Source organism: Egretta garzetta, unplaced genomic scaffold (assembly GCF_000687185.1).
Source record: "Egretta garzetta isolate BGI_Z169 unplaced genomic scaffold, ASM68718v1 scaffold112, whole genome shotgun sequence".
NCBI classification, from domain to species: domain Eukaryota; kingdom Metazoa; phylum Chordata; class Aves; order Pelecaniformes; family Ardeidae; genus Egretta; species Egretta garzetta.
In genome coordinates, this window is record NW_009258884.1 from 741,759 (window position 1) to 769,280 (window position 27,522).

At 40.8% G+C, this 27,522-nt stretch overlaps 1 protein-coding gene across 6 annotated transcripts in view; it reads left to right on the forward strand.

Moving 5' to 3' along the window:
- Nucleotides 1–27,522, forward strand: part of BCAS3 (BCAS3 microtubule associated cell migration factor) — a 384,390-nt gene that overhangs the window by 89,429 nt on the left and 267,439 nt on the right. For all 6 annotated transcript variants that reach the window (XM_035889526.1, XM_009633926.2, XM_035889529.1 and 3 more), the window contains 2 exons: nt 779–872; nt 23,148–23,281. In XM_035889526.1, coding sequence (XP_035745419.1) covers nt 779–872; nt 23,148–23,281 — 228 coding nt within the window. The remainder of the gene's footprint in view (nt 1–778; nt 873–23,147; nt 23,282–27,522) is intronic.

Below are 27,522 nucleotides of genomic sequence, written 5' to 3' on the forward strand. Positions count from 1 at the left end.
TACAACTGTTTTTTTGGTCCGTTTTTCCACTCGTTTGCCATGTATACTCTGAATCCTCCCAAAGAAAATACTGATTTATGTCGTGGTTAAATACCCCCTTTTCTTTCAAAAACACTGTGCCCTTGTTTTTCTTTCTATTATGTGATTTTTGTTATGCTTAGAGAAAATCACGTGTTGTTTACAGTTAAAGAACTGCGTGTGCTCTTCCGTGCAATTACACCGATGCTCCTTACGTTAGTCCAACTGCAGGCTGCTGCTGAGTCTGGTGGGATGGGAGCTCCTGTCCACTGGAGACCCGAATGCGCAGGAGAGCTCCTGTCCCAGATTTGAGTAATAGCCCCTCTCGATTACAGACGTACGGAGCGGCCACAACCCCCCTGCCTTCGGCCAAGGGCATTGGAAACCCTCGGGGTAGCTGCCTGGTGCGCTGCACACAGACATCTTTTGTAATAAGCTTCTATGCATCAGTACTTTATCTAGCAAAACAGTAATACTTTTCCATTTTACCTCATTTGAATACGATAAATAAATAGGGAATCCAGGTATAAAGTGCATAATCCTTTGTAGTTAATAGCAGATTATTTGAGCATGTCTTATGGTTCTTTGAAAAAATTACGAAAAAATTTACTATTGAAAAAATAGTTCACATGCAGTTACCTTTCTAATTCATACCACTGTGTATAGCTTATAAAACAATTCCTGTATCAGTAAGTTGGTGTTTTGTCTTAGGTGTATTTTTACTTCCTAACCTTCCTTTGTCTCTGTTAATGTCTGGCAGGTACTTGTCAGCGAGGACTCGGACAGTGACGGCATTGTGGCCCACTTCCCTGCGCATGAAAAGCCTATTTGCTGCATGGCTTTTAACCCCAGCGGTAAGTTATGTTACTGGTTTAATGTGGTAGTTGTAAACAAGTTGAAGACGGTAAAATATCATAGGTGTGCGTCCCGTTGCTTTGGAAGAATTGCAGATACCATTCTGATGGGTGCAAATACCCTACTCGCTGCTACTGGGAGCTCTGACCTGCTCTGAGTGCTGAATGTGTCACACACCGGTTGATTTGTCGTGTTTTGAAATTTCAAACTTAAGCGACGCTATGGTTTATGTGAGAAGATTCAGTCTGCCCCTTTGGCTGTAGCAGAAGTGCTAAGGAATTCTTTCCTGTTGGGTATCCTGCCAGCTAGGTATCCGGGTGTTCTGACACACAGGTATCCGGAGCACATGTATTAAACTGTACTCCTCCATAAATACGAAAATAAAGTGAATCGTTCCATTTGCACTGTTTTTTTTAAAGTAACTTACGCTGCTGTTATGTGTTTTGTTGATGAAGGGTTTGTGATTCTACCCTCTCTCCTGAATGAAATCAACTATAATCGGAAAATACTTTTAAGAAACTCCTCAGAAGTACATGACCATTCCTTTCCTTCCTCTTTCTAAATGAACAATGACTGCGGGCAGCAGAGATAACTACAAATGTTACAGGATCACACAGAATGGCAAGGGTTGGAAGGGACCTCGGGAGATCACCCAGTCCCACCCCCTGCTAAAGCAGGTTCTCCTAGAGCATGTTACACAGGACTTCATCCGGGCGGGCTTTCAATGTCTCCTGAGAAGGAGACTCCACAGCCCCCCTGGGCAGCCTGGGCCAGGGCTCCGTCACCCTCAGAGTAAAGAAGTTTTTCCTCATATTCAACTGGAACCTCTTGTGCTTCAGTTTGTGCCCATGGCCCCTTGTCCTGGTGCTGGGCACCATTGCAAAGAGTCTGGCTCCGTCCTCTTGACTTCCATCCTTAAGATATTTGTAGGTGTTGATGAGGTCCCCTCTCAGCCTTCTCTTCTCCAGGCTGAACAAGCCCAGCTCCCTCAGCCTTTCCTCGTAGGGGAGGTGCTCCAGTCTGTTAATAAATCTTATTAATTTGACAATTAACATGTTTACTACACTATCAGGAAAAACCAAGTTTTAGTTGCTTGCCGTAGGCAGTGAAGTGGCCAGCGAATCAACAGCTTCCGCGTGCCTAAACTAACGGTTTCTAAAATGTAGCAAATGCCATGAAGATCTTGAGGATGAAGTCTCATTTCAAAGAATAAAATGAAATGGCTGTCACTTAACGTTTTCACTTTTACTGACCAGTTGGTCTTATTCTGACACCCCATCTGTTATGTCAGAACTCCTTAGTAGTGCTGTGCAGCTCACAGCATTTTCACTGGGAGTTTTTGACATGAAAAACTGTGTTCTCATTCGCCCGAGTTTTCTTCTCATAGTTAGGATAATTTTTTGTGGAATTCCATGCATTACTTAACTGAGAATCAACTATACCAATTGCAGTAGTATTTTTGCTTTGTACTCTGGTAGAAAGGTAATACCTAGAGCTGAGCAATGCTTATTAGGTAGCATAAATACAGCTGCTTGAATTAGAATGCTTTATAGATATTAATTAAATGCCTCCTTAAGACAATTTTTATGTTTGTATAAATTTAAGGGAAACAGAATGTTTATGAGAAAGCAAATTAACATGTTATTTTTTAAAATTGAAGGATATATTTGCATATCATTGGATTACTTATATTATAATCCAGTTCTTTTGGTTTGCTCAGGTACTAAAATTACAACCCTTTGTATATGATAGAGCAGGCTGTTACCTCGGATCTAATGGTGCAATCCAAGCCTTAGTGGGAAAACGCTTCCTCTAATTGGTGTTCTTTTTGACTGGTTGCAAATTAAGTATGTGAGATCTTTGGGAGGGATGATTCACAGCAAGGTTCTGAACCGTACCCCATGTTCTGGGGACAGAGCAATATCAAACCAGTTAAAAATTCTTACCTCGGCCGCCTACAATATGAAAGCAGCACTTAACACAGGATTCTGTACTCTTTATTTACCATCAAAGCAGAATTTTGTTTGAAGCTAGTGTTGTAAGTAACATCATCTTCATCCGTTATATGGTGGTGTATCGCCAATCGAGCCGATCTCCTTACAAATCAGAACAAAACAGGGGGTGGCTTTTGATTCTGCCTTCATCTGTTGGCTGGTTGTAGTGAAAATCCACTTTTCCTCATAATTTCAAGCAGTGTCCGCAATGCTGCGCTAAAACAGCATCTGCAAGCTTTGGCTCTAAAGGCAAACAGGGAACACTGTTGTTTCAGTGAACTATTTATCCTCTGTGGCTGATCACATAGCTTAATTTCATCATGTCTCATCCCAAGGGCCCATGAGCTCCACACGTATTCAGGTCTGTAAAAACTTACGGGGTTGTGTTTGGAAAAAAATCTAAAATGAAGCCACTGCTGACACTGGAAACCAGTGAAGGTCACTGGATATGGAAGATGGATATATATGATTTTTGTGTAGTAAACCAGTAGAACAGTGCTACAGCTACTTTACGCTGTATTTTAAAGGTATCAGTTGCCAGTAAGATACATTCTGGGGGTTTCTGCTGTTCATGTTTTCATACTGAACAAGGAGCTTTCTAGGGATATGTTAATCGTGATAAAACAGTGGTCCAGAATTTATGGCTATCACTGTGAGAATAGCTGCTGGTGATATATTGCTTCACTGTAGGATTATCAGCAAACAATCCAGTGGGAAGGAAGGACACTCACCGATGTCAGTAAATGGCAGTCATATTTTTTCCTCTAATCTTCCTTTTTGAAACCAAGAAGAAATCCTTTATTGCAGGTACAGTGTCCAGCATACCTTGTTATGGGCCTGACTGAAAGTCTGTTGCAAACAGTGGCAGGGCTCTTGCTGATGGGTGTCTCTCAATTTTTTTTTTTTTTTTGGTGTTGTTTTGCTTTGGGTTTGAGGCCTTGGGGGTTGTTTCTTCCTCCCAGGAAGGTAAATAACATCCGTGGAGTTCCGAGCTGGGTTAGCTGGCAAGGAGGGCTTGCTGCACACGCAGCCTTTGCATTGCAGGGAGAGTCCTGAAAGGACAAGCAGGGGCGTCTGCACAGCACTTCATCGTGCTCTCTGACATTCCTGTAGTGACTTCTGCTGGCATTAGGTTTCCTTTTTGTTTAAATTCAAGGCAAATCATTGAATTTTTTTCTTTTCCGTTTGAGGTATTTGAAGAAGGAAGAAACTTGGTGTACAGTTAGCTTTTTTTTTTTTTGTATTAGACCAATGGCTACTCTGAAAATCTGGTTGACTAATAAAATAACAAACTTGAAATATCATTTCTGAGGATACTTAGGGGCCACTGCAGGGTTTTAATGCTGCCTAGCATGTCCCTATATCCCTCTTCCAGACCCCAATGTTAATAAAAGCTTGCTTCCGAGTCAGTTGATTTTAGGGAGACTGTAAAAGTCTTAATCTAAGACATATAGCAAATCATGTTTAACATTAGAAAGGGGGGGGAAAAAAAAAACATGAAGGAGAAAAACTGCTGTTCCTGGTAGTTTAGATTTTCTCTGGGGTTTTTTTCCTGTGTACATCAAATTTTAGTTTAGTTTTCAAAAAAAAAAAAAAGTTGTGATGGTTTACTATGGGGTTTTTTTGGGGGGGTGGGGAGGAGGGAAGGGGAGGGAAGTGTTTGTACTGTAGCTGGAAATTTGTGGCCAGGCATCTCATCCACAAAATCCCTTAGTCCTATGGAATTTCTAAAAGCCAGGTCCCCGCATATATTGTTATTGCCTCTGTGCTTAACATTTTTCATTTTAATAGGTAAGATACGTAGTAGTTCAATAAAAGTGAAAAAGAACTGGTACTCCTTTGCCATTTGTTGCTGATTGAACCTTTGGGAAACAGACATGGAATGCTAACGTGGTCCTTATTCCAGTGGTAAAAATAAAAATTACCATGTGAGTCTCCTTAATCCGTTCTCTTTGCCCGCTGCGGTGCCAGCTTTGGCGACGGTTTTCCTGCTGGCCGGTGAGCACGCTTCCTATCGAGCGTCCTTGGTCTGTTTTTGGAAGCGTGCTTAGTCCATCTGATTCCAAGTTTCAAGTTCAGGTGACTTGGCGCTGTTACTTGTTTTCTTTTTTCTTTTTTAATTGCTAGAATATGAGTATTTCGTGTATCCTTCCATAGGAACTGACACACTTTTCCTATACACTTGGCTATATACTGAGATCATGATTTATTTATGTAATGCTGTATGTGCCAGTGACTTCTGTGACTTACATGAAGATAAGATCCCCCTTCTGAAGCACTCATGTTTTGATTCTTAGACATCCATCCAATATTGAATGAATTAAATGAATGTTACAGCAATAATTTTGCCTTGCCGAGTGCCATGGAAGAGATGCTGTATATTCACAGGGAAAAGGCATCTGATTTTGCAGTATATTCGCTTAATAAGGAATGCATACACATGGTATGGATTTATTTTTTACCACAACCCTTCCCATGCAGTGATGGTTGCACCACAGTATGTGGCAAGGATACCGGGATGTCGGGGGAAGGAGCCGTGGGGCCCCGGTGCAGGTGATGACCAGAACGGGGCTCCTGCCAGCCGAATAATTCACGCAGCTTGGAAATGGCCAACAGCGTGGATGAATTTTGCAGGGAGCTGTGGCTGATAAGCTGCAGACAGGGCGCTGCAGATATGCAGAGCCCTTCGAGTGGCAGTCCCGGGATATCTTTGGATTATAGCACTGTTTTGTAGTCGATTGGGAGGATAATAATATTTCTTCAACCTCATCGAGAAGGATCCATGTCCAAGAAGAGAGTCCCATCTCCTAGGCATGCAGAAACCATTGCGAGGGAAATAAGCAGCGTCCTGAGAATATTTAGTTTGCGTTTGAACACCCATCCCATCGGCTGTGCAAGGCAGCTGCTGCAGGCAGAGTTAAAAGCACCGTCTCCCCTCTTTCATTTCTGAACAAAGGAAGGCGGCTTCTAACTTTTAGGAAGACTTTAAGCCTTTTATTAAAACTTTCCAAGATGAGAATAAATAATACAAGGAAGTGAAGTAACAGTAATAGACTGGGGACTTTATTAATGTACCTCTGGCATATATATTGATGTAGTGGAAACAAGGGGCTTAGGCTTACAAAGAGACTTGAAGAACAGTTACTTTAATTCACTTATTAAATGAAAATCACATTAAGCTTTTGTGTGGATGCTTTTACTTAGCGTTAACATTGGCTTGATTTATTTTAGCTTGAATATTCAGTTGTGGATTAATTGAAGGCTAACTTACTGTGGGCAGAGTGTCCAGGGAAAAACTCAGTGCTGCTTACTAATTCACATCAGGTGATTTAGATTAATTTTTCAGACTGCATCTGTGTAGATACGCTCCCAAACCTATGCATCGTATTTGTCCTGGTTATATTTTTGGGGGAAGAAGAAATCGGTACCTTTAGATTTGGTCCAGGAGCAAGGCCTGTCTTCATAGGATTACAGTCAGTACATCTTGGCCACACAAAGTTAATCTAGGATGTTGTTAGCTGAACGGAGTTGCAGATAACGTCACCGGCACGAGTTCCTTTTTTTGATGAGCATACGTACTCCGTTACTGTGGTTTACAGGACGACACGGCCGTCCAGCGTCTCTTGGAATGGTGATTTGGCCTTTTCCATGCTGTCAGTGTAAGATATTTAGAATTGTCAGTTATACAGAACCAGTAACAATTGTACAACCGGTAGCAATTTCCTGCTACAGAATGTAAACCAGCAGTATTGATACCAAGGTCTGTATTTACTATGGTTGACGTTTTACCATAATTAAATTGTAGCCAGGATAAAAAATTTTGGTAAATATTTTCTTGGTTAAGATATTTTTCTGTCAATGCTACATTATGCAAGAATTTGTCATTAGGAGGATTTAAACTTCTAGATAGCTATAATAATTTTCTAGATACTCAAAGCTATAATAATTTTCTAGATACTCAAAGCTATAATAATTTTCTAGATACTCAAAGCTTAATAATTTTCTAGATACGTATATGTATTTATATATTTTAAATATATATTTATATAATAAAAAACCCAGGTACAAACTGTTTGCAGAGTGTCACTGTCGTCACACTATTGCAGGAGAATCCTGTCTGCTACATAATGTAAATCATCAAGAGCTTCTTATATAAACTCTGGATGAAGGTGCTCTGGACCCAAGTTTGGAAGCTCACAAAAGGAAGGAATACACCATAGGAGGTTACTTAATTTGTTTACAGAAGAGCCTCCAAGCTTTTAACAAGTTGATGACAGTCTGCCAGGAATCGTAGGGTCTGAAATGGGGAGAGGAAATGGGGAGAGGGGAGGGCAAGGATTAGATGTTACCAATTAGAACTGGTTGCTCAATGGTAAACTGGATTAGTCTAAACTAGAGAGCGTCTAGACTGGAGACTGAAGGAACCATACAAACATCCTCGTTTTTCATTATGTTCTATTAGACGCTGTGATTTAGAAAGGAGGAAAAAACCTCACCAATTCTGATGTCAGCCGTGGTCCATTAAAACTAATTCACTTTGTTCCCTCTTCCATCGTAGACATCGAGATGATTGCTAGTCACCGTTGTTAAAGTCAATAAATACACGGGGCTGCAGAGACCTCTGGCATGATCTGTTATGGAAATTTCAGAATATGGCTTCATTCAAATGGTTTGGTTTATTGCTGTTCCTTTTAATATTGGTCCAAAGTATTCACTGTTTTGCTTTCATGTAAGGTCTTGGGACTTGAGCAAAGCTGTGGATGCAAATATCCTGAGCTGAGGTGGTACGGGAGAATTAAGACTTCAGGGTGATTTGGGAGGCGTTAGGTCTGCTTCCTCTTTGGGGGCTTTTTGTTTGCTTTTTGTAAGACGTTTCAATATAAAGCGGTATATATTATTTAGAAGTTGAATTTCCATACGTTTGCAAGAAACAGTTATTGATTTTTGTTTTTTTAAAAAATTAAAATAAACCCCACACACACTTAAAGGAAAGGAAGTGTTTAGTTTTGGAGGGCTGCGAGGTGATTCTTATCTTTCCACATACCAAACCTGAAAATTGAGAAGGGGACCATCATTACCTATTTGAAAAAGACACCGATGTGCTACATTTTTTTTTTTTTTTTCAAAATAAAATTATCTGTATTTTCCTCCATACTTAAGGAATATATTCCAAAATAAATTAGAAATTCTGGTTTTCTTACTGTCCTAATTTTTAATTTTTTATCTACAAGTATGTGGCCTCTTTCTCCCTTGTCTAAATGGATTTCTTTCAAGTAAGTACAGGTTCCTGATTCTCTACCTCTTTAGTATTTGCAATCCTATGCATTCTGGAAAAGTATTGTCATTTTTTGTTATAAAGACATAGGAAAAAATAATCCTTCTGGTTTTATATGTGACTAAGTTTTGGGAAGTCCATAGACTAGCATAAGCTTTACGTTTCACGTGTGTAGTTCTGTCGTGTGATTTTTGGTAACGCCTCGTTTCTAAGACATTCCTCAGCTGGTCACTGGATCTATTTAAATGGGCTCTGGACTGACACCCGTACATGCCCAAAAATTTCTCTTCCTCTTGCGTGTGAGGAAGATGATGGGAAAATGATACGACTGCTACCCGTTGCTAGTACATGTTCTAATGAGAAACCAGCAGCAAATAGCTCGCCGTTGTTTGCAGGCTGCATCTCAAAGGAAAAGTTAAAAATACAGTAAAATGGACATGACGGAATAACACTGCAAAATGAACTCAAAAAGCAAATACCGCTTGGCTGAGTAGCTGGCATGCGAGCTGTGGTGTATGGCTTCTATTCATAGAAGTGAAATTAAAGGATGCAGTTAAATGCAGTTGTGAAACGTCCAGTCCAACAGCTGCATTTAGTTTGTTTTTCAATTTCTCATTGCCTTTCTTGTTTATTAGCTGTGACTCTGAGGTCAGAATTAAAACAAATATTTTAATGGCAGCATTTATGAAGTTGGCAGGGAGGGCTCTGGCGGAGCCGTGCGCGCGGGACGAGGCTCGGGCTGGGTGGCGCGAGCTGGTCCCTCCGGGCCCGCAGCGGAGCGGCGATTGGTGAGACTCTGCCAAGGGTGACATCCCTAAATCCCCCGGCTGATGAGCATCCCGGGGGCTGCTTTGTACTTCGGTGACAACCTGGGCATGCTGAAAGCCTCGTAGTTTTAGGGGGCCAGAAGGGAGGATCCTTTTATAGATCTTTACCATTATTTTTTACCAAGCTAACAGAATTCCTCTCTGCGTTGTGACAGATCTAAGGTATAAAGGCCTTTATGAACTGTGATAATTAAAACCAACTTGCGTGTAAATTATACACATCCATTCACACTACAGAAATCGTCACACGTGCTTTTAAGAGTAATTTCAGAGTCTACGGGGGCTGTAGTTTTATTTTCGTAAATTGTCTTTACTTCACCACATTTAAAAGCAAATTACAGACGTTTTATTTGTGCTAAAGCTGAATATTAGTTGCTAAAAACATTGTTGTCCACACTTGTGCAGGTTCTGTACAGCCGTAGATAATACAATAAAAATAGGATCCCTAAGGAAGGAAATAAAATCAGTGTTTCAGAAATCACTTCCAGACGGATAGGTGTTCACCTTATATTTACCATTTCTATTAGCCAAATTTCATGATAAACTGCAAGTATCCCCTCTACTCTCTAGGAAAATTTTATAGACAGGCCAAGTTTAATTAAGTTTTATAAACAGTAAAGCTAAAAGTATCTTTCTTTTTATTTTAACACTTTATTTAAACGTGGAATGTATGTGTTTTTAATATATAGACGTTTCTTACCAGTATTTCAAAGAAGGTAAAAAGTAAATTATTTGGATTTTGAAAGGTCCGTGGATCAAGGGGTTAATGCAGATTACACAGTGGTAGAAATTACAGAATTTCTTTTCACCTTCCTCCTACTAGGAAGACTTTAAATGATGCTGGGCTGTTAAGTGGGATGGGGAAACATTGGCTCAGCCTTGGAATCTCGAGCAGCTGCTCATCTCACTATAGCAAACGCTATCAACAGGCCTGGAAATACCCAAACCCTCTGGTTTTGAATTCTGTCTCTACCTTTATTGATTTCTTAAGGCAAAAATACGTTGCCTACGGTAGTATCTTTCGTCTACAAAATGTGGTTCATGTGGGACACAATTTTTGAGAATAGCTGAAAAAGGAACTTACTGCTCAGTATTTGGAGTCAGGGGTTGTAGCCGACACATGGATTCTGTTTATTTGGTATGGTTTAGGGCCATAAAATTGGGATTTTCTAGGATTTATAGAAATATGAAGCACAAAGATGAATTTTCTTTTTTAGGTTAACTTGAGTTATTGATTGGACTAGATCTGACACAACAAATAAATGTGCATTTTACCCAAAGGCTGCCTTTTCCTAGAGATCCTGAAAGAGAGAAGGAAGCTGAGCTGTGTACCGGGGCGTAACTAATAAATCACAATTTTTACTTCCCATGTTAGAGATTTTGATTCCGATAAAACCGGTGAAGATATTGATACAGTCAAGTTTTTAAATGGAAATAGTGCATTTGGTGATTGTAAAACTTCTGTCTGCCTGTTGCCTAAGAAAATGCTTTCTAGGTAAGGAGATTTTTGTCACTGGCACCTAGATGTTCTCCAACACGAAAGCTTCTGGCTAACAAATGTGTGACCGAACTCAGCTGGTTTCTTTTCATGTGTAGGAGGATATTTTATAAGCGACTGTAGGTATTCCAATTAAAACCAGTATTTACAATATGTCAAAATTATCGATCATCACACAGGTTAATCGTGGGGTTTTGGCAAGCTTTTTGTATGATAGATGGGCGATAGCTGTGGTTTATAGGTTAAATTTTAGACGGTTGGTGACAGTTTTAACGAACGCTTTAAAGTCATATTCGTTTTATGGTCTCTAACATAATTTCATTCCGTGCAATTCCCCACTTAATGGATAGGCTGTTCATTTATCCAGTGCATGGGTCAGTAAGTTTTCCTCCTCTCCCTGGAGCGGGGAGGAAGGGCCGGCTCCCCTCTGGCTTGCAAAGGAAGGTGGGTTTTGGAGCATTGGCTCGCCCTGACGTACGCGACGTGGGATCGCAGTTTTAACGGCAGCCCCACCAACGAGGGGTGCTGCCGGAGCGCAGGCAGGCAGCCTGTGCTGTCCCTGCCCGATGTGCATGTGCTGCCTTCCCGCCCAGGCAACGCTTTTTTTTTTTTTTTTTCCCCCTTTTTGCCTTTTTTTTAACAATATCAGCTTCGTAAGGCAGAAAGGAAGTTACAGCCTACTTTTACACTGGGCTGCGCCTTGGCATAGGCTGCAGGAGGAGAGTTTCGTACGGAAATTCGGTAGAAAATGCTTTTTGTTGCCTGCTGCAGTTAACGCGTACATTTTAGTGGCATAAACTGCCTCAGTCGGGGTTGTGGCGGAGCCCGTGGCGGCGAGGCAAGAAGAGGACGTGCGTTATAAAACTGAGGAATCTCCACGCATTCTGGCTGCTGGATTGCTGCAGCCCTTCTGTAAGTGGGTGTTAGGGTGAATAACCTCGGTGTCTGCAGTAAAATCCCCCACCTCCAGCTGAACTCTGGTAGCGTTTTTCCAGGCAGTACGCTGTGTTTCTGCCAGGTCGCCGAGCTACTTCTCAGCCCTTATAGAAAGCTGAGACAGTTAATTTTTGTGCTTAAAGCTGGCACCATTCCTTACGAATGTCTAGAGGGATGCCAGCTCGCCGCTGTGGCGACTAATCACACGGCTGTGTTCCCTTTGATTTTATGTATTCTTCTGTGCCCTTGAATTGGGATAGTCTTACACAAGGAAAGCACAACTTCTGGCTTATCCTGAGAAACAGAACCGGCCTGGCCTTTGCTGAAGATAAACTATATAAATCAGACCTTCACAGGACAAACACACTTATCTGTTGGTTTTAACCTTTACACAGAAGGGTACTTCGCAAGCTTCATGCTGATTACTGTAATGGTCTTTGGTCACGAGGTCTTAAGGATGCGTATGTGTGAATAAGTGAAATGTGAAAACATATATATATATATGTGTGTGTGTAAAACATATATACATATATATAATCTTCACAATTTGTAGATGAAGGCATAGAGAAATCAGCTCTAAATTGTAGATACATATAGATATGACGTATTTAGATATGATACATATTACCTACTACACATTTAGATAAATTTTAGTGGACACACTGAGAGTCTCAATATTCAGATATCGAGTTTGATTTTGGAGGGTGCTAGGACATCTCTTACTGTTCTGTCCATCTTCAGTGTGAACTGCAGCGCTGCTCTTCCTCTGTAGTTCCACTTTCTGTCGAAGCCTGAAGTTATGCAGACGAACGTAGTGAATCATTTTGGAAGTTAGGCTGAGCTACTGAGACGGGCGGAATGGGAAATTGTGCTTGGGTCTTGATTCCTCTTCAACCTGTGGTATTTGGTGAAATCTGAACTGGCCATTGCCTCCCGTCCTCCAAAGGGGTTTCTAAGGGCTGTCCTGCAGGGTTTTTGAAGGAGCTGCTCCAGGCACGGTGGTGATCGCAGGCTGCCGTTCCGATGCACGTGCCATCTCCTGTCCCTCTTGTACGGTGCATTTAGGCACAGCCTTTGACGTGAATTCCTTCAAAAACTCATAGTTGCATAGTAACTGTAAAAGCACAAGCTGGTAACTTATTACATGGCTGCAGGGACCTCCCAGTTTCAGATTCTTACTTTTGCTGTTGATCTGGGACTAGCCAGTTTGGACTTGGACTGTAGCGTTAGACGCTGCTGATGAGCAGCAGAGCTTTTGTTTCTTTGCTTTTATTCCTTGTTATTGGGAGCATACGTATAAATGTACCTACTACTTGTATTTGTTGGGGGAATCTGGTTAAGCGTAGAAGCTTGCGCGTCTGTTAGAATTAAACTTCAGAGTCATTCATTACTGTTACTGTAAGGTTTGTGCCTTGTTTCTCAGTTAGGCTGGGGAGGGAAGGCTTCGTTGCCAAGAACTATGTCTACAAAAAATCCAGTAGGTGGCTGTGGGTAGCCAGGAAAGATGAGAATTATCCTGTATTTGAATTTTTTTAGAGGTTGTGCTTCAGTTGCCGATTTGTTAGGGCAAGGAACTAGACTTACAGCCCCTGAAAAGGACATTTTGTTACAAAAGCTTAGTGGTGGTCTCTTGGGACAGCGTTTTTCAATAAAAGCTTTTCTCTACACATCTTAAATGTATTCATGGAAGTGTTCGCCAGCTACAGGATGCTGTCATGGCTTCTTACCACTTTAAGGGGAGCAAAAAACGTAATATTTTTCAGTACAAGCCCTTAAAAAGAAACTGGAAATTCTATAATTAAGTAAAACATTACTGTAGATGTAAATAAATACACCTTCAGTTTGGCAATAAGCACCACCTTTTAAATTGGTGGGATGGGGCAGGTACATCCTAACATGCATAAGGAATACGTGGTACGTACATACATCGAGTAGAAAAGTGTAAATGCAGGCAGCTACCTTGCAAGTCCCAAATGGGATGTGTTCTTGGACCAAGATAGTTTCTACATAAGAAGGGAGAGATACAGGATGGAAGATTTCATCCCTACGGAGTTACGGGCAAGGTGGTAAGAAAGAGTCCGAAGAAAGAGGTTTCGAGTGGAAGAAAGGAGTTCTCCATGAACAAGAAGTGGGAGACTTTTCAAGCTGTGGTGGTTGGCTGAATGAATAGTGGCATAATTCCAGCAGTGCAAGGGAGAGGGGATAGAAGAGAAGTTTGCAAACAGTATGGAAAACAAAGGGCAGAAATCAAAGCTGCGGCAGAATTTCAAACGCGTTTATTAGAGGAGGACAGGTTAAAAAAAAGGGCGTGTTGAAAATGAACTGTAAGAACTTCAAACTTGTAACGCTAGGGACTGAAAGCTAATTTTAGGACAATTGAAGGATTGAGAAGCTGTTACTCCAGGTCAGGCAGTAACTCGGTGCCAGAAAAGAATATTACACAGGATCCCTGATTCTTAATCCTTTGCTGAAACCAGTAAATGAACATGTCAAATACAGTTCACTCTTGTACTTTGATTTTTTTTTTTTGTTGCTGTTTAATTATGGTAATTTTAATGTCAAAGAGAGAAACTTTTCAGATAAGATACTCAATTAGTAAATAGCTAAAAAGTGCTGCTCTCTTATAAATATCTGGGTTTTTTTTCTTTTAAATGTGGTAAATAAATGATCTGTTTTCCAGAAGTGTTACTCCTGCCAGCTTAGCAGCTGAGAGCTGTGAAGTGCAACACATCTAAAATTTTAAGTAATTACGCTTCCTTGGCTACAAAAGAGCTTTTCCATCCATTAATAATGAGAAAATTAATGTTGGACCAGCAGTAAAACAGATTAAACTGTATACCCCTTTGGATGCCTGACTGCACCTTTAACGGACCTGAAATTCCTCTGATTATTTAAATGTTCTATATTGAAATGTGATGGTGGCCTTGAGTTAATAGTTAAAGAGGTTTAAATTGGAATGTCTCTCTGCAGAAGTTTTTCCCATTGATCAGAGCAAGTGGGCAGAAAAATACCTTATTTGATTGCTGGGGAAGCACTGGTAGTGCCTCACAGGTTAACAGAATTATTTTTTTTTTCCTGTATTTCCTACCTGAGGTGTACAATCTGTCTTTTAATAAAGGTTTAGATTAGTTAAGGTTTGGAGATATCTTTTATAATGGCAAGTGCTGTATAAGTGAATTTATTGCAGCCTTGATAGGGCTGCAACCAGCACCTCGCCTGTGCTTGGACTTCTCCAGTGACTGCAACTTTCTTCTTGGGGCTGCAAGATTCATCTAATTCTGGAACATCACCCTCCTGGATGTGCATCTAGAGTAAAACGAGCTGTAATTATTTCATGACAGAATGATAATTTGCTTTTGTCTCTGTTTATTTTGCCCTTTCTTTTTCAACTTGAATTGTTGCCTTTGAAGACAAATGTATTAAAAATAACGTAATGGCATCGTATTGGATGAATTGCAGTTACAGAGGTTGTGTCTCTATACCGTATATGCTGGGCCAGAAGGTGAGAAATAATTCATGATCTATAGCTCGCTAGCATTGCTTTATGGCTTGTCTGTGAAGGAAAAGTGTCAGCGGTGGAATTTTTTGGGCCTCAGAAGTGTAAATCTAGTTGTTTTAACACGAAGTATGCTTTGAATGATGGTAAAAAAATCGTCTCCTCATCGCGATTAGGCAGGTTGACCTCAATGAGAATGCCCTCTTTGTGAAATAATTTCAGTGCTGTTCTCTTCTGTACTTTTTAATTCTATTTGTGTACATTCTTTTTTTTTCTCCTTAAATGCCTCGCCGCAGGAAATTAATTTTCATTTTACAGAATATTCACCTAATTCTAGAGCATTTCCTACCTGAAGGTGGAAGACGTTAGCATATACTGAAAATATAGGAAATTCTTGATCACTTAAATTGTCTGTTAAATAATTACTGCATTTCAGATAGCGACGATTTAAATAAAGGTATTGTTTAAAAACAGTCTTAAATAAAATCCCTCCTTGTTTGCTGTGAGGTTAACCCTGGAAGCACGCTGAGCAAGATCCTGAATCTGAAGAGAAATGCATGTCAAGTCCTGTAATAAGGAATTCAGTATACAGCATCGTGTCATTTGGGTAGAAGAAATGGATTTAAAAGAGGGCCGGAATGGTGATTTGCAGTGCGTAAATTCTCCTATTGTTAAATTCAGAAACCTATGGTTATCAATAGCTTAAATCCATCGCTACTTTTGAGACAACATCCAGATTCATATTTTTTTCCTAATCTAAGCATTTAGCCTATTATCTCCAAAGAATGTGTCCCCAAATCAGGATTAAATAGTAGTTAGTGGTCGAAGTTCCTCGCAGGTTTGAATAGAAACCCTTTCCTCCTTTGAAGATCGGGTGTTTGAGGGGGGAGAAGGTAGGAAATATTGCTCTGTCGTCATCAAATTGCTGTCTTTGTGCAAATAAGATATTGTGCTGCTGGAGAAGTGGGAGTAAATCGTTGTGCTTCATCACCTACCTGTTGCTGCAAACAGGCATCATATAGAATTAATTGATTTCCATCTATGTACCATTTATAAGCTTTTTTCATTACTACCAAGAAGTCTTGCTTTGATATGAGAGGTCTATATGATGCCATAGGGACATACTGAAAAAGATAGGAGGCCTCAGACCGAGGTCCCGTTTCTGTAATTTTTCTAACAGTTTCAGTAATTTTTGTAGTCTCCTATTCCTTGCTTTTAAGAGAAAGGAAATACTGGGGTCTTGGTTTCTTTAAGCATTAAAAATGTACAGTTGCCCTAATCTCATATTATCTGTGGTTGCTTTCTGTGCTACTGCAGAAAAATTCAGTTTATTTGAAGGAAGGTTCTTTAGTTACCTTTTTATGATCATCTTTTTATAGAAATTCTAGTCACCTTCTTATAGAAATTTTACACCTTGTTAAAATTTGTCAAATTTGTAGGTAAATAAGGTTAATTTTAATATAATGCTGAATATATTGAGGAAGCGTGTGAGCACACTTGTAAACATCGATTTGTTTGGGTATCACTACTGCTGAATATACTCAGTTTTGATACGTGATACACTTAAAATTAATTCTAAAATATTTTAAAACTAATAATCGAACCAGTCGTTTAGCACAGCAGGCATCGTTAACAAGTTGTTAACTTCCTTTCGGATTAAAGATGCACAACTGTACAAAAAGGATAAAATTATTTCCCATATTGAAGTTGGGGGCAAAAGCTCTGTAGGCTTCGGGGAGGTCGGGGTTTTACCCTCTCTCTGTAACGTTTACTTTATTGTTATTCCAATGAAAAGAGAACAACACGATAATATCTTTCAGCAGTAAAAATGTTTACTGCAATCTCTGCAACTACCAAACCCCCAGACAGTAACGTGAGGGTGGTGGCTGCGGACTCGTATCCCTTTTGGAGGAATTACAAGCGGGGTTAAAAGAAAAGGGAGCCTGTTCCCTTTGATCTCTTGCCCTCGGTGTGCATCCTTTAGTTTCGGGAGGGAGAAACCCGTCCTGATAAAGTTTTCGTATTTACTGGCCCGTCAGCCGTGGTCAGTCAGTGTTTGAAACTGGTGAACAGTTTTCAGTATCTAAGCGTGCCCTTGAGCCGTCTGTTGGCCATGGGAAATGTCTGACACTTTCCATACATCCACCCCGAGCTCCAAATACTCAGATTAAATATATAACTGTCCTAAATGTCTTACAGTCTGTAGAGAGCTCTCCAGTCATAGGTAATTATTTATTCACAAGATTTTTTTTTTTTTTCCTTCTCTTTCTTTTGACTTGCTGGGGGTGGGGAGGGTAATATTTATTTTTCAATATTTTTGATATCTTTATAGATTTGTGTTTAATTTTTAGTGACTTTTGTTGTTAAAATCAGATTTTTCTTATTTAGTTAAGTTTTTTTTTTTTTTTTTGAGACCAAATTTTGTAACCGTGGCATATGTGTTACACTTGGAAGTCTACATGGGCTTACCAGCACTAACATTGGGCTATATTTTGGCTAGCATCAGCCTCCGGGAGGAGTTAGGTGAGTATACATAAAGCTACTGTCCATAGGTCAGGTCATATATTTCATAAAACCATGGGCCATATAAACTGTTTCACATCTCCACAAGATACGTACGTGACTGCTTTTGCGAGAGAGCTGCAGGGGAAGAGAAATCTGTGCCATGAGCACGCCGAGGGTGGAAATGCCGAGCGGAACGCGTATGGACTGAATAAGGGACGCCTGCGAGCCAGCGCGGTTCCGCTGAGCTCTCTGATCCTGTAATTTGAAAACCTACAAAGCATAATGTTAACATCGCATGGTATCTGTGCTCACAGTTAGAAAATAAAATCGGAGAAGTTGTGTTTTCTTACCACTTTTTGTGTAACTAGCGCATTTGTGCGGTGGCTCTGCGGGTCTCTATACGGCTACGCATGCATGGAAATGCGAGCGCCGCGTTCTTCAGTCTATCCGTGAATACGTGTTTCCTTCAAGCAGACGGATGCCTGCTTTCCTAACGTTTGTGCCCTTGGTGTTTTTAAAACGAATCCAACACAGCTTGAACGTGTTGAGTCCCTCAGTGTGTAATTACAGAATGACATTGTTTTGGAAGGCGGAAAAAGCCGCCTGTTGCTCTGAAAGATGGCATTATTTAAAGCAAAGTCACTCATGAAACTTAAACCCAAGGTGAAATTGTGCGTACCTCATTTGTATGCATATAATAAACAACTATGCAATTAGATAGGTGTTATAAATAGGATGTGGTGGAGATGCTCAGGCTACTCCGGTTTCCTAGATTTTATAACAAGTACCCAACTGAGATTTGCTGCTCTCTAATTTTGCCGTTTGGGCTAACCAGCTGACGCCTAGTTGAAAAGAGTTATGTTCCTACAAGGCCACAGAAGCCTGAGTATTCAGGCTCCGTCTCCTTCGGATCGTGGAGAACTCTGTGTACCATCAGCAACTTCAATCCCACCCTTTAGGCCAACCCTCATCTATCAAACCCAGGCTGAGAGCGAGCGAGAGGAAGCTCCCAGATAAACATACAGCAGCGCCTAAACTCCTAATCACTCTGGGCTTCCGCTTCCAGGCCCTATAATTAGAAGTCCTTCTTTTCCTTGTATTCCCAGTTGACGCAAATGCTTTTTGTGGCTTGGCACCTCATTTAGGGCGTGGGCTTAGTTTATGGCCAGGCCAGAGTCTGGTTTAGTCTTCTGATACTGCATAAATAGCTCTTAACCCACAGTCTACATCTGTACTAGTTTTTCCCTTTTATGCATATATTCGCTGTATTTTTTAACGTTTCGGTCCTGAAAGCAGCTTAGTGTTGCCCAAAGAGAATGCATGAAAAGTCGGAAGCTGTAAATTAGGGTAAATGTGTCTGTCAGGTAAAAACAAAGCTTCGGTAATTTTTTTTTTCCATCTAGGATATCTGTTCCTCTTCAACTGGATTTTAATCTTCTCTGTGGATTTGACAAACCGCACAGAAAAACAGTCATTAATTTAACCTAGCGGCACCCCTCATATTACGGATAAGCAAAATCAAAATTTTTGCAGCAAGATACATACGAAGTAAAATCTGCTTTACACACAAATGTCCACTGGGTTCTGCGTATGCACGACTTGCAATTGATTTCAGATGTTATCTGTTAAACAGGGATTAATGCCAGTTTGAAAAATAAGCAGGAAATCCTCGAGAATTATTCACTTTTCATCTATGATTATTCATACATAAAGTACATCATCAGAGAAAGCATTTTGGACTGAACTTATGACAGCTTGAACCCATATTTCCGTCTAAACAACTTTTTGGGAAAACTGTCACTAGGTCTTTTAGAAAGCGGAGTTGAAGTTTCCTGCCCTTGAAAGTGAAAGTGAGGTAACGACCAGGATTCGAGTTCACGTTTCTCCGCCGGGATTAGGAATTCGCGCTGGGGTGTCGCGGCGGTGCGGCGGCCCTTTGGAGCGGGGAGGTGGAGAGAAATGAAATGGCTGAGCTTGAAGCCATTGCAAACTGTGATTTCTTCGGTGTGAAGGAACGGGAGCTGGGAAATACCACGCCGAGCCCCAGGTCAAACGTTCTAAACCAGCAGTGATTTATTGTTTGAATAACAGTAGTAAGATATTTCAAAATGCTGTTTTATAAATACACATTCTTTCACAGCTGTGGTATTGTGCTTGGGACCTCTGTGTTGATACAAGTTCTGCAAGTATATGTTTGTATTTCAAATGCAAACGTGAGTATGAAAGGTCCTCCTTTCACTTGCTGAAAAAGAGTCGCTAATGTAAGCGAAGGGCCTGTTTTCCTTCGGCTTTCATCTCATAAAATGCGTTTATTCCGAACGGTGACAGACAGCAGGATTTTAGATGAGGCATGCAAAATGGCCAAATCAGATACCACCCATCTTTCTCTTTTTAAGGCAATTCCTTTCCACCCACAAATGTATTGTCTTTCACCTCTCTGCTCCCTCAAGTTAGCAAAACCGAAGAAAAACCCAACCCCAAATAAACACAAAACCCAAAAAAACCCGTAGGCAATGCACATTATTCTGGAACCCAGAACTATGTACGTCATATGGAAGTGATCAGACCTGCAGCTAGGCGAGCACATTTCACGGCTTCGGTTGTTCGGCGACGGCGTATGTCATCGAAAGAATGAACAGATAACACCGGGCGTTGTATGGTCCCAAAGCGAGCTCTCTAGCAATGCCTTGCGCGGGGTAAGTAGGGATTACAGATTTGGGGGAAAAAAAAAAAACCCTTTGTGAGGAGAAGGGCGTAAATGCTACCGCGTCTGTGTAAGCCATGGGCTTTATTGCCCTGGCCGCAGACACCTGCATTTCTGGCCAATATTGGAAACGAGATACCGGTTAGCTAAACAACGGATAGATGTGATGGGCCACGCAGGATGGTAATTCCTGTGTTTTCACTGGCTCCTGATTATTACGCAGCTTTCTGTCTCCAGCTTCTAGACAGATTTTTGGCTCGTTTAAAGGTTGGGGGTTTTCTTTTTTCTTTTTTTTTTCTTTTTTTTTTTTTTAACGCTCTTCATTGCACTGTGCCATGTGATGGGATGCACGTGAATAACGCCATGCTCAGATCGCTGGGCACGCTCAGCTCTGTGTATGGATTTATAAGAGACTTCTAGCACTTTGGGGGAAGAAAAAATATTAAGGTTTGCTGAGGCCGTCTGCTTGCTGTTGAGAGAAGCCTTAGGTATTCATCTCTTCCAACTTCTCTTTCTCCAAGGGTCCTTTCCATCTGGGATAAGAGAGAGCTCAAAAGGACCAGAAGCACACTCAACTTCTCTATAAAGCTATCTAATGCGTGAGGAGAGACAAACATGGGAATACAGAAAATAAATCCATACTGCGTTGAATTAGATCTTTTGGAATATCCTTGCTCCAGGAATAGTGGCAGCCTAATTCTAGCACACAAACCCCTGTTTGCTTCCAGCTTTCTCCACTGGAAATGCTATATATTATTGAGGACCGCACACTTCACTAGAAGGGAAGTGTATTTTGTGATGTTTCAGAACAGAATTAATGCAAATTGTGTGCATAATCCCACATAAAGACTTGGCTGGCTTGCACTTGAGCAACTTTAGCTGTATTTCCTATCAACACAGTCACTACAGATCAAGGAAATTGCCAGTTAAGCCAACATTAACATCCAGACCAACCTCAACTCGCATGCCTTACCGCCCAAACATAATACCCAAATGCACTCACGGATTTCTTAGCTCCATAACAAGCCCTCATTTCTAACACTCGGAATCGGAGTAACAGCCTGTAACAGTAAAAGTATGTCTACTGGAGGGAATCTTGCTGAGGTCAGATGTAAGATTTTGCATTTGGGTGATTTTGAGGGACTGGATGTGTGCAATGTGGGTGGCCTCGCGCTCCATCCAAGCCCTACCAGCATCAGTGGTCAAGCTGAGAAGGAAACTTGTAGGCAATTTCATCTCTAAATGCGATTTGGATTTCTCTCCGATTTTGTACCTCGCTGCTGGTGGGCCTCGTGGTCTTGAGAGTAGCTCTTTATCTTCCCAAGATCCTTATTTCATAAGAGTTACCGTCACGAGAAACTGAGGCATACGTTCACGGTCAGAGAAAGTCTGTGATGATGCTGTTCGGAGGCTTCAGGACTGCGCTGCTCCTCCCGTGAGCCGCAAACCTCCCGTGCTCCCAAACCTGGTTCGGCCTCGGAGGAGGAGGAGGGACGGGGGAGCGACACTGAGCTCAGAAGGTCAAGGCTTTGGCTGCTGAAATTTTCCTATTTGGACTTAAGGAAAGGGAGATTCCAGGCTTGCCAAGGAGGGAAAACGCTCAGGGTAGCCGTCGCGTGATGTTGCAATGGTGGTTCAGCAGAAAAGTTAATTAAAATTGATCTTTACTAAGAGCGCGTTTCTCTGCTTCTCAGTACACAAGAAGATTTGTTTTTCCAGTTTAATTCTAAAATTTTAAAAGTGGTATATGCTAGGACTTTAATGGTGATGGGTGAGGGCTTTCAAACTTGTACTGTATATTTTCGTTTAGCAGCAGTGAGTAGAAGAAGAAAAGATGAATCGCAGAGCCGTGTGTAAACAAACTGAGAAAGCGAATGCTCTTTTATGACCGAAATAAGATAATCATTTATCCTTTGCATAGGTGTCATGCAAAATGTGGCCACCTAAGTTGTCTTCCTGAAGAAGTAAAGATGCTTTATGTGGAGAATCAACACAACAGGGCTATGTGGAAATTCCTGGGTTTCTTTCATAGATGCAATACCTCGAAAATTATTTTAAGGCACTTCAATGTAGCTATTAAACTGCTAAAATCGCTTTGTACTTGATGTTAATAAACGTTGGAGGATTACTTCGGGTGATAACTAATTAAATTTTATTAATGAGCATGGTAATGTAGACATTTTTATACAGAAAAATAAATCTGAAGTTTGTTTGCTGTAGTTCTAAATTCTGCCATGATGCCGTACTTTTCTTATGTACAAAAATACTACTTTTTTAATATAAAACCTTAAACTTTTTTGGCAAATTGACTTCAAATATGTTTGTAAATGTTTAAAACCTGGGTTATGGACTGGCATATGGTGGGAGAAAAAAGTAAATAGCATATATAAGTTACTGTGATTCTGCTGATCTAATTCAATCATTTCAGTACATCCCTGAGTGACCTGTTTTCAATGAAGTTAGTACCTAATTTAATATTTCACTTGAAAGCTCTCAACTCTGATTTGCTGCCTTTCAAGCAATAAATCAGACAGTTTCTTTCATATACATTTATAAGAAAGATGCTTCTTCAGGATTGTTTTTCGTACGGGCTGTTTTGGCTGGGGTTTGATAATGTTTCTTCTTCCAAAAATTATTATTGTGGAAACATCAATCTTTTTCATACAGCCTCTTTCCCAGGGAAGAGCATTTTGGGGTTTCACTCTAACATTCGTCACTCCGATGCTTCATCTTGGTCACACAAGTTCTCAACTTTACTTAGAATATTTCCAGATTTTTTTGGTTGGCTTTGCTAGATTTGTATTGTAATAACGTTAAGTAGTAATACTGTTAACATGATTTCAGTTGAAGTTCTGATTCATTCTTACAAAGTGAATCCCTTTCAATTCAGTAATTTTCTGCAACTGTTTACTTTTGTTTCCAGAAAACAAAATGTAAGCCATGCTAGCTTTTTTAGATGGACATTCGTAAGCCTCTTTCGCGGTGATTAATCTCTTGTGCTTTTGTGTTTCTTTGTTCTTTTTCTTTTTTTTTACCCAGGGATGTTGCTGGTCACTACTGACACATTAGGCCATGATTTCCATGTTTTTCAAATACTGACCCATCCTTGGTCATCATCACAAAGTGCCGTCCATCATTTGTATACACTTCACAGGGGAGAGACTGAAGCCAAAGTAAGTTAAACTATTTGCTGAAGAATAATCCCCAGACACCTTATACATTTTGTGTATGTTGGCACTTTAATGTTTGTTTCAGCACACAAAGAGCCTTTCTTATGGTATAGCCACGGAAAGGATAAGAGCGCAGCGTTTAACCTGGACAATAATAAATTCTTGCCCTTTCCAATGAGGTGCTGTCAGATTTATTCAGATATGACACTACCTCCAAAGAGCCCAGATTATTAGCGGTGCTTGTACTTAACCTTTCCTCATGTAACATGTTCAACATTTGTCTAGTGCCCGTGAAGCAACTGTCAGGGTTTGCTTGACTTTGGTGGTAAAAGCCAAAGACAGACAATTAAAGAGTTGAAAGACCGCGATTAACTTTTACCTACGCTTCAGCAAAGTGGCGGAACCTGGTGGAGGCTGTAGTGATACAGATTTAACTTCCCAGTTTAAAAAGCCCGCTCTTCAAGACGGAAGACCAAATGAGGCTAGATCGACATAGGGTAAAAAAATTCAAAATTACGTTTTAACAAATGCTCAGTAAACTGATTTACTGGTAACGTGGAAAAAAGTGAGCGAGGGATCAGTTTTGCTGGCCTTGCTGTGATAGAAGCGGTGCAGTGTATTATGCTTGAATCCTTCACCGCGATGCTTTCAGGCATCGGGAGAGCCTCACCTCTGTAGCACCGAGCAACTGCTGAAGAACCTGTTTTAAATACATAAATAAAAATGTCACCACAGGGTAAGGAATGAGTATTGCACTCGCTGATGCAATTACACACTGAAAGCACAGACTTGTGACGGTCTGGCAGATGTAAACCAGTGTGACAGAGAGAGGCCCCGGGCTCTGTGATTATGACCCTGCCACTGGAAGCTTGGATTATTGTGGTGCTGTGATTATAGTTCCTTCAAACCAGGTTTTTTTCCTATGAATTGTGCAGTTTGCCTTAAGTTTTTTTGCCTTACCTTTGTAACAAGTAGAATCTGACAGCTTTATTTAATGTCGGAGTGTCTGATAATGTTTCAACCTGTGTGAATTTAAACTACTGGTAGCTTGAACACCCTAAAGCTTTGCTGCTGCCCTTCGGGAAAAGTGTAATTACTATTATAGGCAATGGTTTACTGTAGGAAGGAATAGCCAGTCTGGAAAGTGAGAGGAAATCAGGAAAAACTGTCCATATGGGATAATATATATAGTACTTACAAGTAATTTTTATAAATAACATAAAGGGCATTGAGATCTGTGTGTATATGTATATTCTGTCATCTATTTGAGCATGTACTACAATGTGTTTAATGTTTTAGAGTTATTTTTGGTTTACTTTCATAGAAAAAATGGGAAATATCCTATAATCAATATTGAAAACCAAAGCACAGGACTCCAGTTGCTAGGAACAAAGACGTTCTTCTGGTTTTTACAGCTGATAAATTTGTTTTTAAGGCATACACTGGAAACCAAACATAACATGTTTTATAGAATAAACCTTATTGATACACGTTTTGGGGGATATAGTATTAGCATCTCTGTGAAAGCATCGCATTAAAACTCTCAGAATCAACATAGTAAAGTTTTTTCCCAGTTTGCCACCTAGTTTTCCTTTGGGATGTGAACAGTATAGCTTTTGGACTGGTATAAAATAGAGAAAATTCTAACCAGTCTGAGGCCTACTGGTGGATTTCACAACTCCCTTGACAATTAAACTATCCGGCAACGATATCACATTGGTACCCGTGATTCGCAATGCACATCTATCATTTAAAATATTTACGTAATATGATGGATGGTTGCTTTTGGAATAGCAGTACTTGTAGTTGTTTAGTGAGGAGGAGGTAGTATGTGGTGCTATTCCTTTGTTCTGTAAATTTTCTGTAGAAGTAGCATTAGACAAGAATTTTGGAGACTGTTCAATTTAAAATTCTCAATGCAGATTTTCTGAGACACACACTGGAAGCCTCTGTGCCCCCTTTCTTGGTTAGAACAGTGTTTATACATTCGCAACCAGACTTTTTTCTCTTTTTTTTTTTTTTCCCCCCACTGGTTTAAAGCTAACTGTGAATCAAGGCCAATGGTCTTAAAGGTCACCTTCTGTACCGGAGCTATAAAAAGTTCTAATTTGTGTTGATGGACATGACTGATTATCAGTGTCAAAATCTGTTTAGCTAGTACCCATTATAAATCGTTTAAACATCATCATTATGCCCTTGTTATATGTGGTATTTTAATGTCCATACTGAAATCATCGGCTTTTGTACGTGAGATTCTGGCCGATAGAGCTTCGCCCCGCATTTCCCAAAATACCCTTCCTTCACAGGCCTGATGCATGATTTTTCTTTTCTTGCTTTGTGATCCATGAGCGTGTTTCTTGCAAATACTGCTGTTATTATGAGGCCATTTAGTTCATGGACAAAGAACTGGTGCATTGGTAATGTTTATAAAAGTTTCACATACTTGTCTGAACGGCTGTGTCTAAGCTGCTGGACGCACAGAAGCTCCCTGTCTGGGACCACTGCTTCTGCACAAATCGACTGTACACGGAGTACGCTGTAAGACCAACTTTTCCGAGAAATGTTGGATCTGCAATGTATGCTTTGTGTAAGACATGGCAAACCAGTTTTGGTCTGGGAGCAGAAATTTGGGAACTCTATATATTGATGTTCCAAATATTGACCAGTGTATCTGGTGTTACAGCAATGCTTTGGATTGCAATTTCACCCAGTTTAGAATATCAGCCCTGAAGTATCCCCTGGGCTGCAGGGGTGCAGAATTCCCAGTTTCCCCTTTACCTTGGCTTTAGTGGTTGGAGGGCAGACCAGTAGCTTGGTATTTCTCATCTGTCTCCTAAGGGAAGGTGACAGGAGGTCCCCTCTGTCATTCGTATACGGAAGCATCTTAAGTGGATTAAGTTGCACGCTTAATGTATATTAAAGAAAAAGAAGCAAGTGTTGTGATTTAATAATGGTGTTTTCTGATCGATTTACTGCAATCAAGCGGTGTCTCTAAGTCACCCACGTCTTTCGACTGAGTCGGATGTATTGGCCCTTACGGTTACTTAATAAAACAAAAGAATATGTGCTCCATCATGCATTGATTTTTCTAAATTCCAGACAAATTCTGGTTTGATGTTGAGAAATTTCAGCCTGAAAGACCATTTCTACCTTTTTCTGACTGTTTCTGAAATACCGAGAGATCTGTAGGGGTTTTGTCTCCTTTCGTAGACATCAGGATCTTGTCCTTAGCCGAAGAACGATTTCTGCTCAGCATTTGCAATGGGTTGGCCACTCCAACCCGGCAGCGGCACTGAAATCACACTGTTAATGAATGGGGTAAAATAGAGACTTTGTGCTTTGGTTTTTTATCAAAGGAAAAACTGAAAATTGGGTTTAGTACAGAGCGTTGTGTTTGCATTGACAGTCTGTCCCGGTAGCTATACTTACGCTGTTCGTAACGTTTCTGTTGGATGGAGGAGAAAGGGGTGAGGCCGATACAAGTTCCCCCCTCCCCCAGATAAGCCTTCCCAGTGCTGAAATGTTGCTCACGGCAGATTGTGCTGCTATTCAATATACATTCAATATATGATCATATGGGCTTTCTGTACAACTGACGGTCATTTTTCCCTGGAGCGGTGTCCAAAGGCACCTGCAAGCCACCTTCCAGGTTTTTTTCTTAGTAATCTTCTTTTTAGAGCTTGTCTGCCCTGCCAGCCTGCTTGGTGTCGGCTTCATGATGCCAAGGGAAATTTAGGTTCTGTGCTTGGGAAGGTGGGGGTTTGTGTGGAATTGATGGAATTCCTTGATGCGGAATTAAGGGTAAGTATGAGTATGCTCCCTGGCTGTTCACAGCTAGTCTTCGTAACACAGTTTTCCTTTTCTCTTCCTCCAAGTTTTAAATGACGAAACAGAGTGTTACTGAGTTTTAAAGTGTTGTTATTGCAAAGCTATGTTGTATTTGCTGACTCTGAGCAGTGAGTAAAGGAAGAAGCCTTACATGCTGAATAAAACATTGAGTCGGGACTGCGAAGATCACTCAGTTCCTAATGTGCGCCCAGAAGGCCAACCCTACTCTGGGCTGCATCAGGAGAAGCGTGGCCAGCAGGTCGAGGGAGGGGATTCTGCCCCTCTGCTCTGGTGAGACCTCACCTGGAGCCCTGCGTCCAGCTCTGGAGCCCTCAGCACAAGAAGGACATGGAACTGGTGGAGCGGGGCCAGAGGAGGGCTACAAAAAATGATCCGAGGGCTGGAGCACCTCTCCT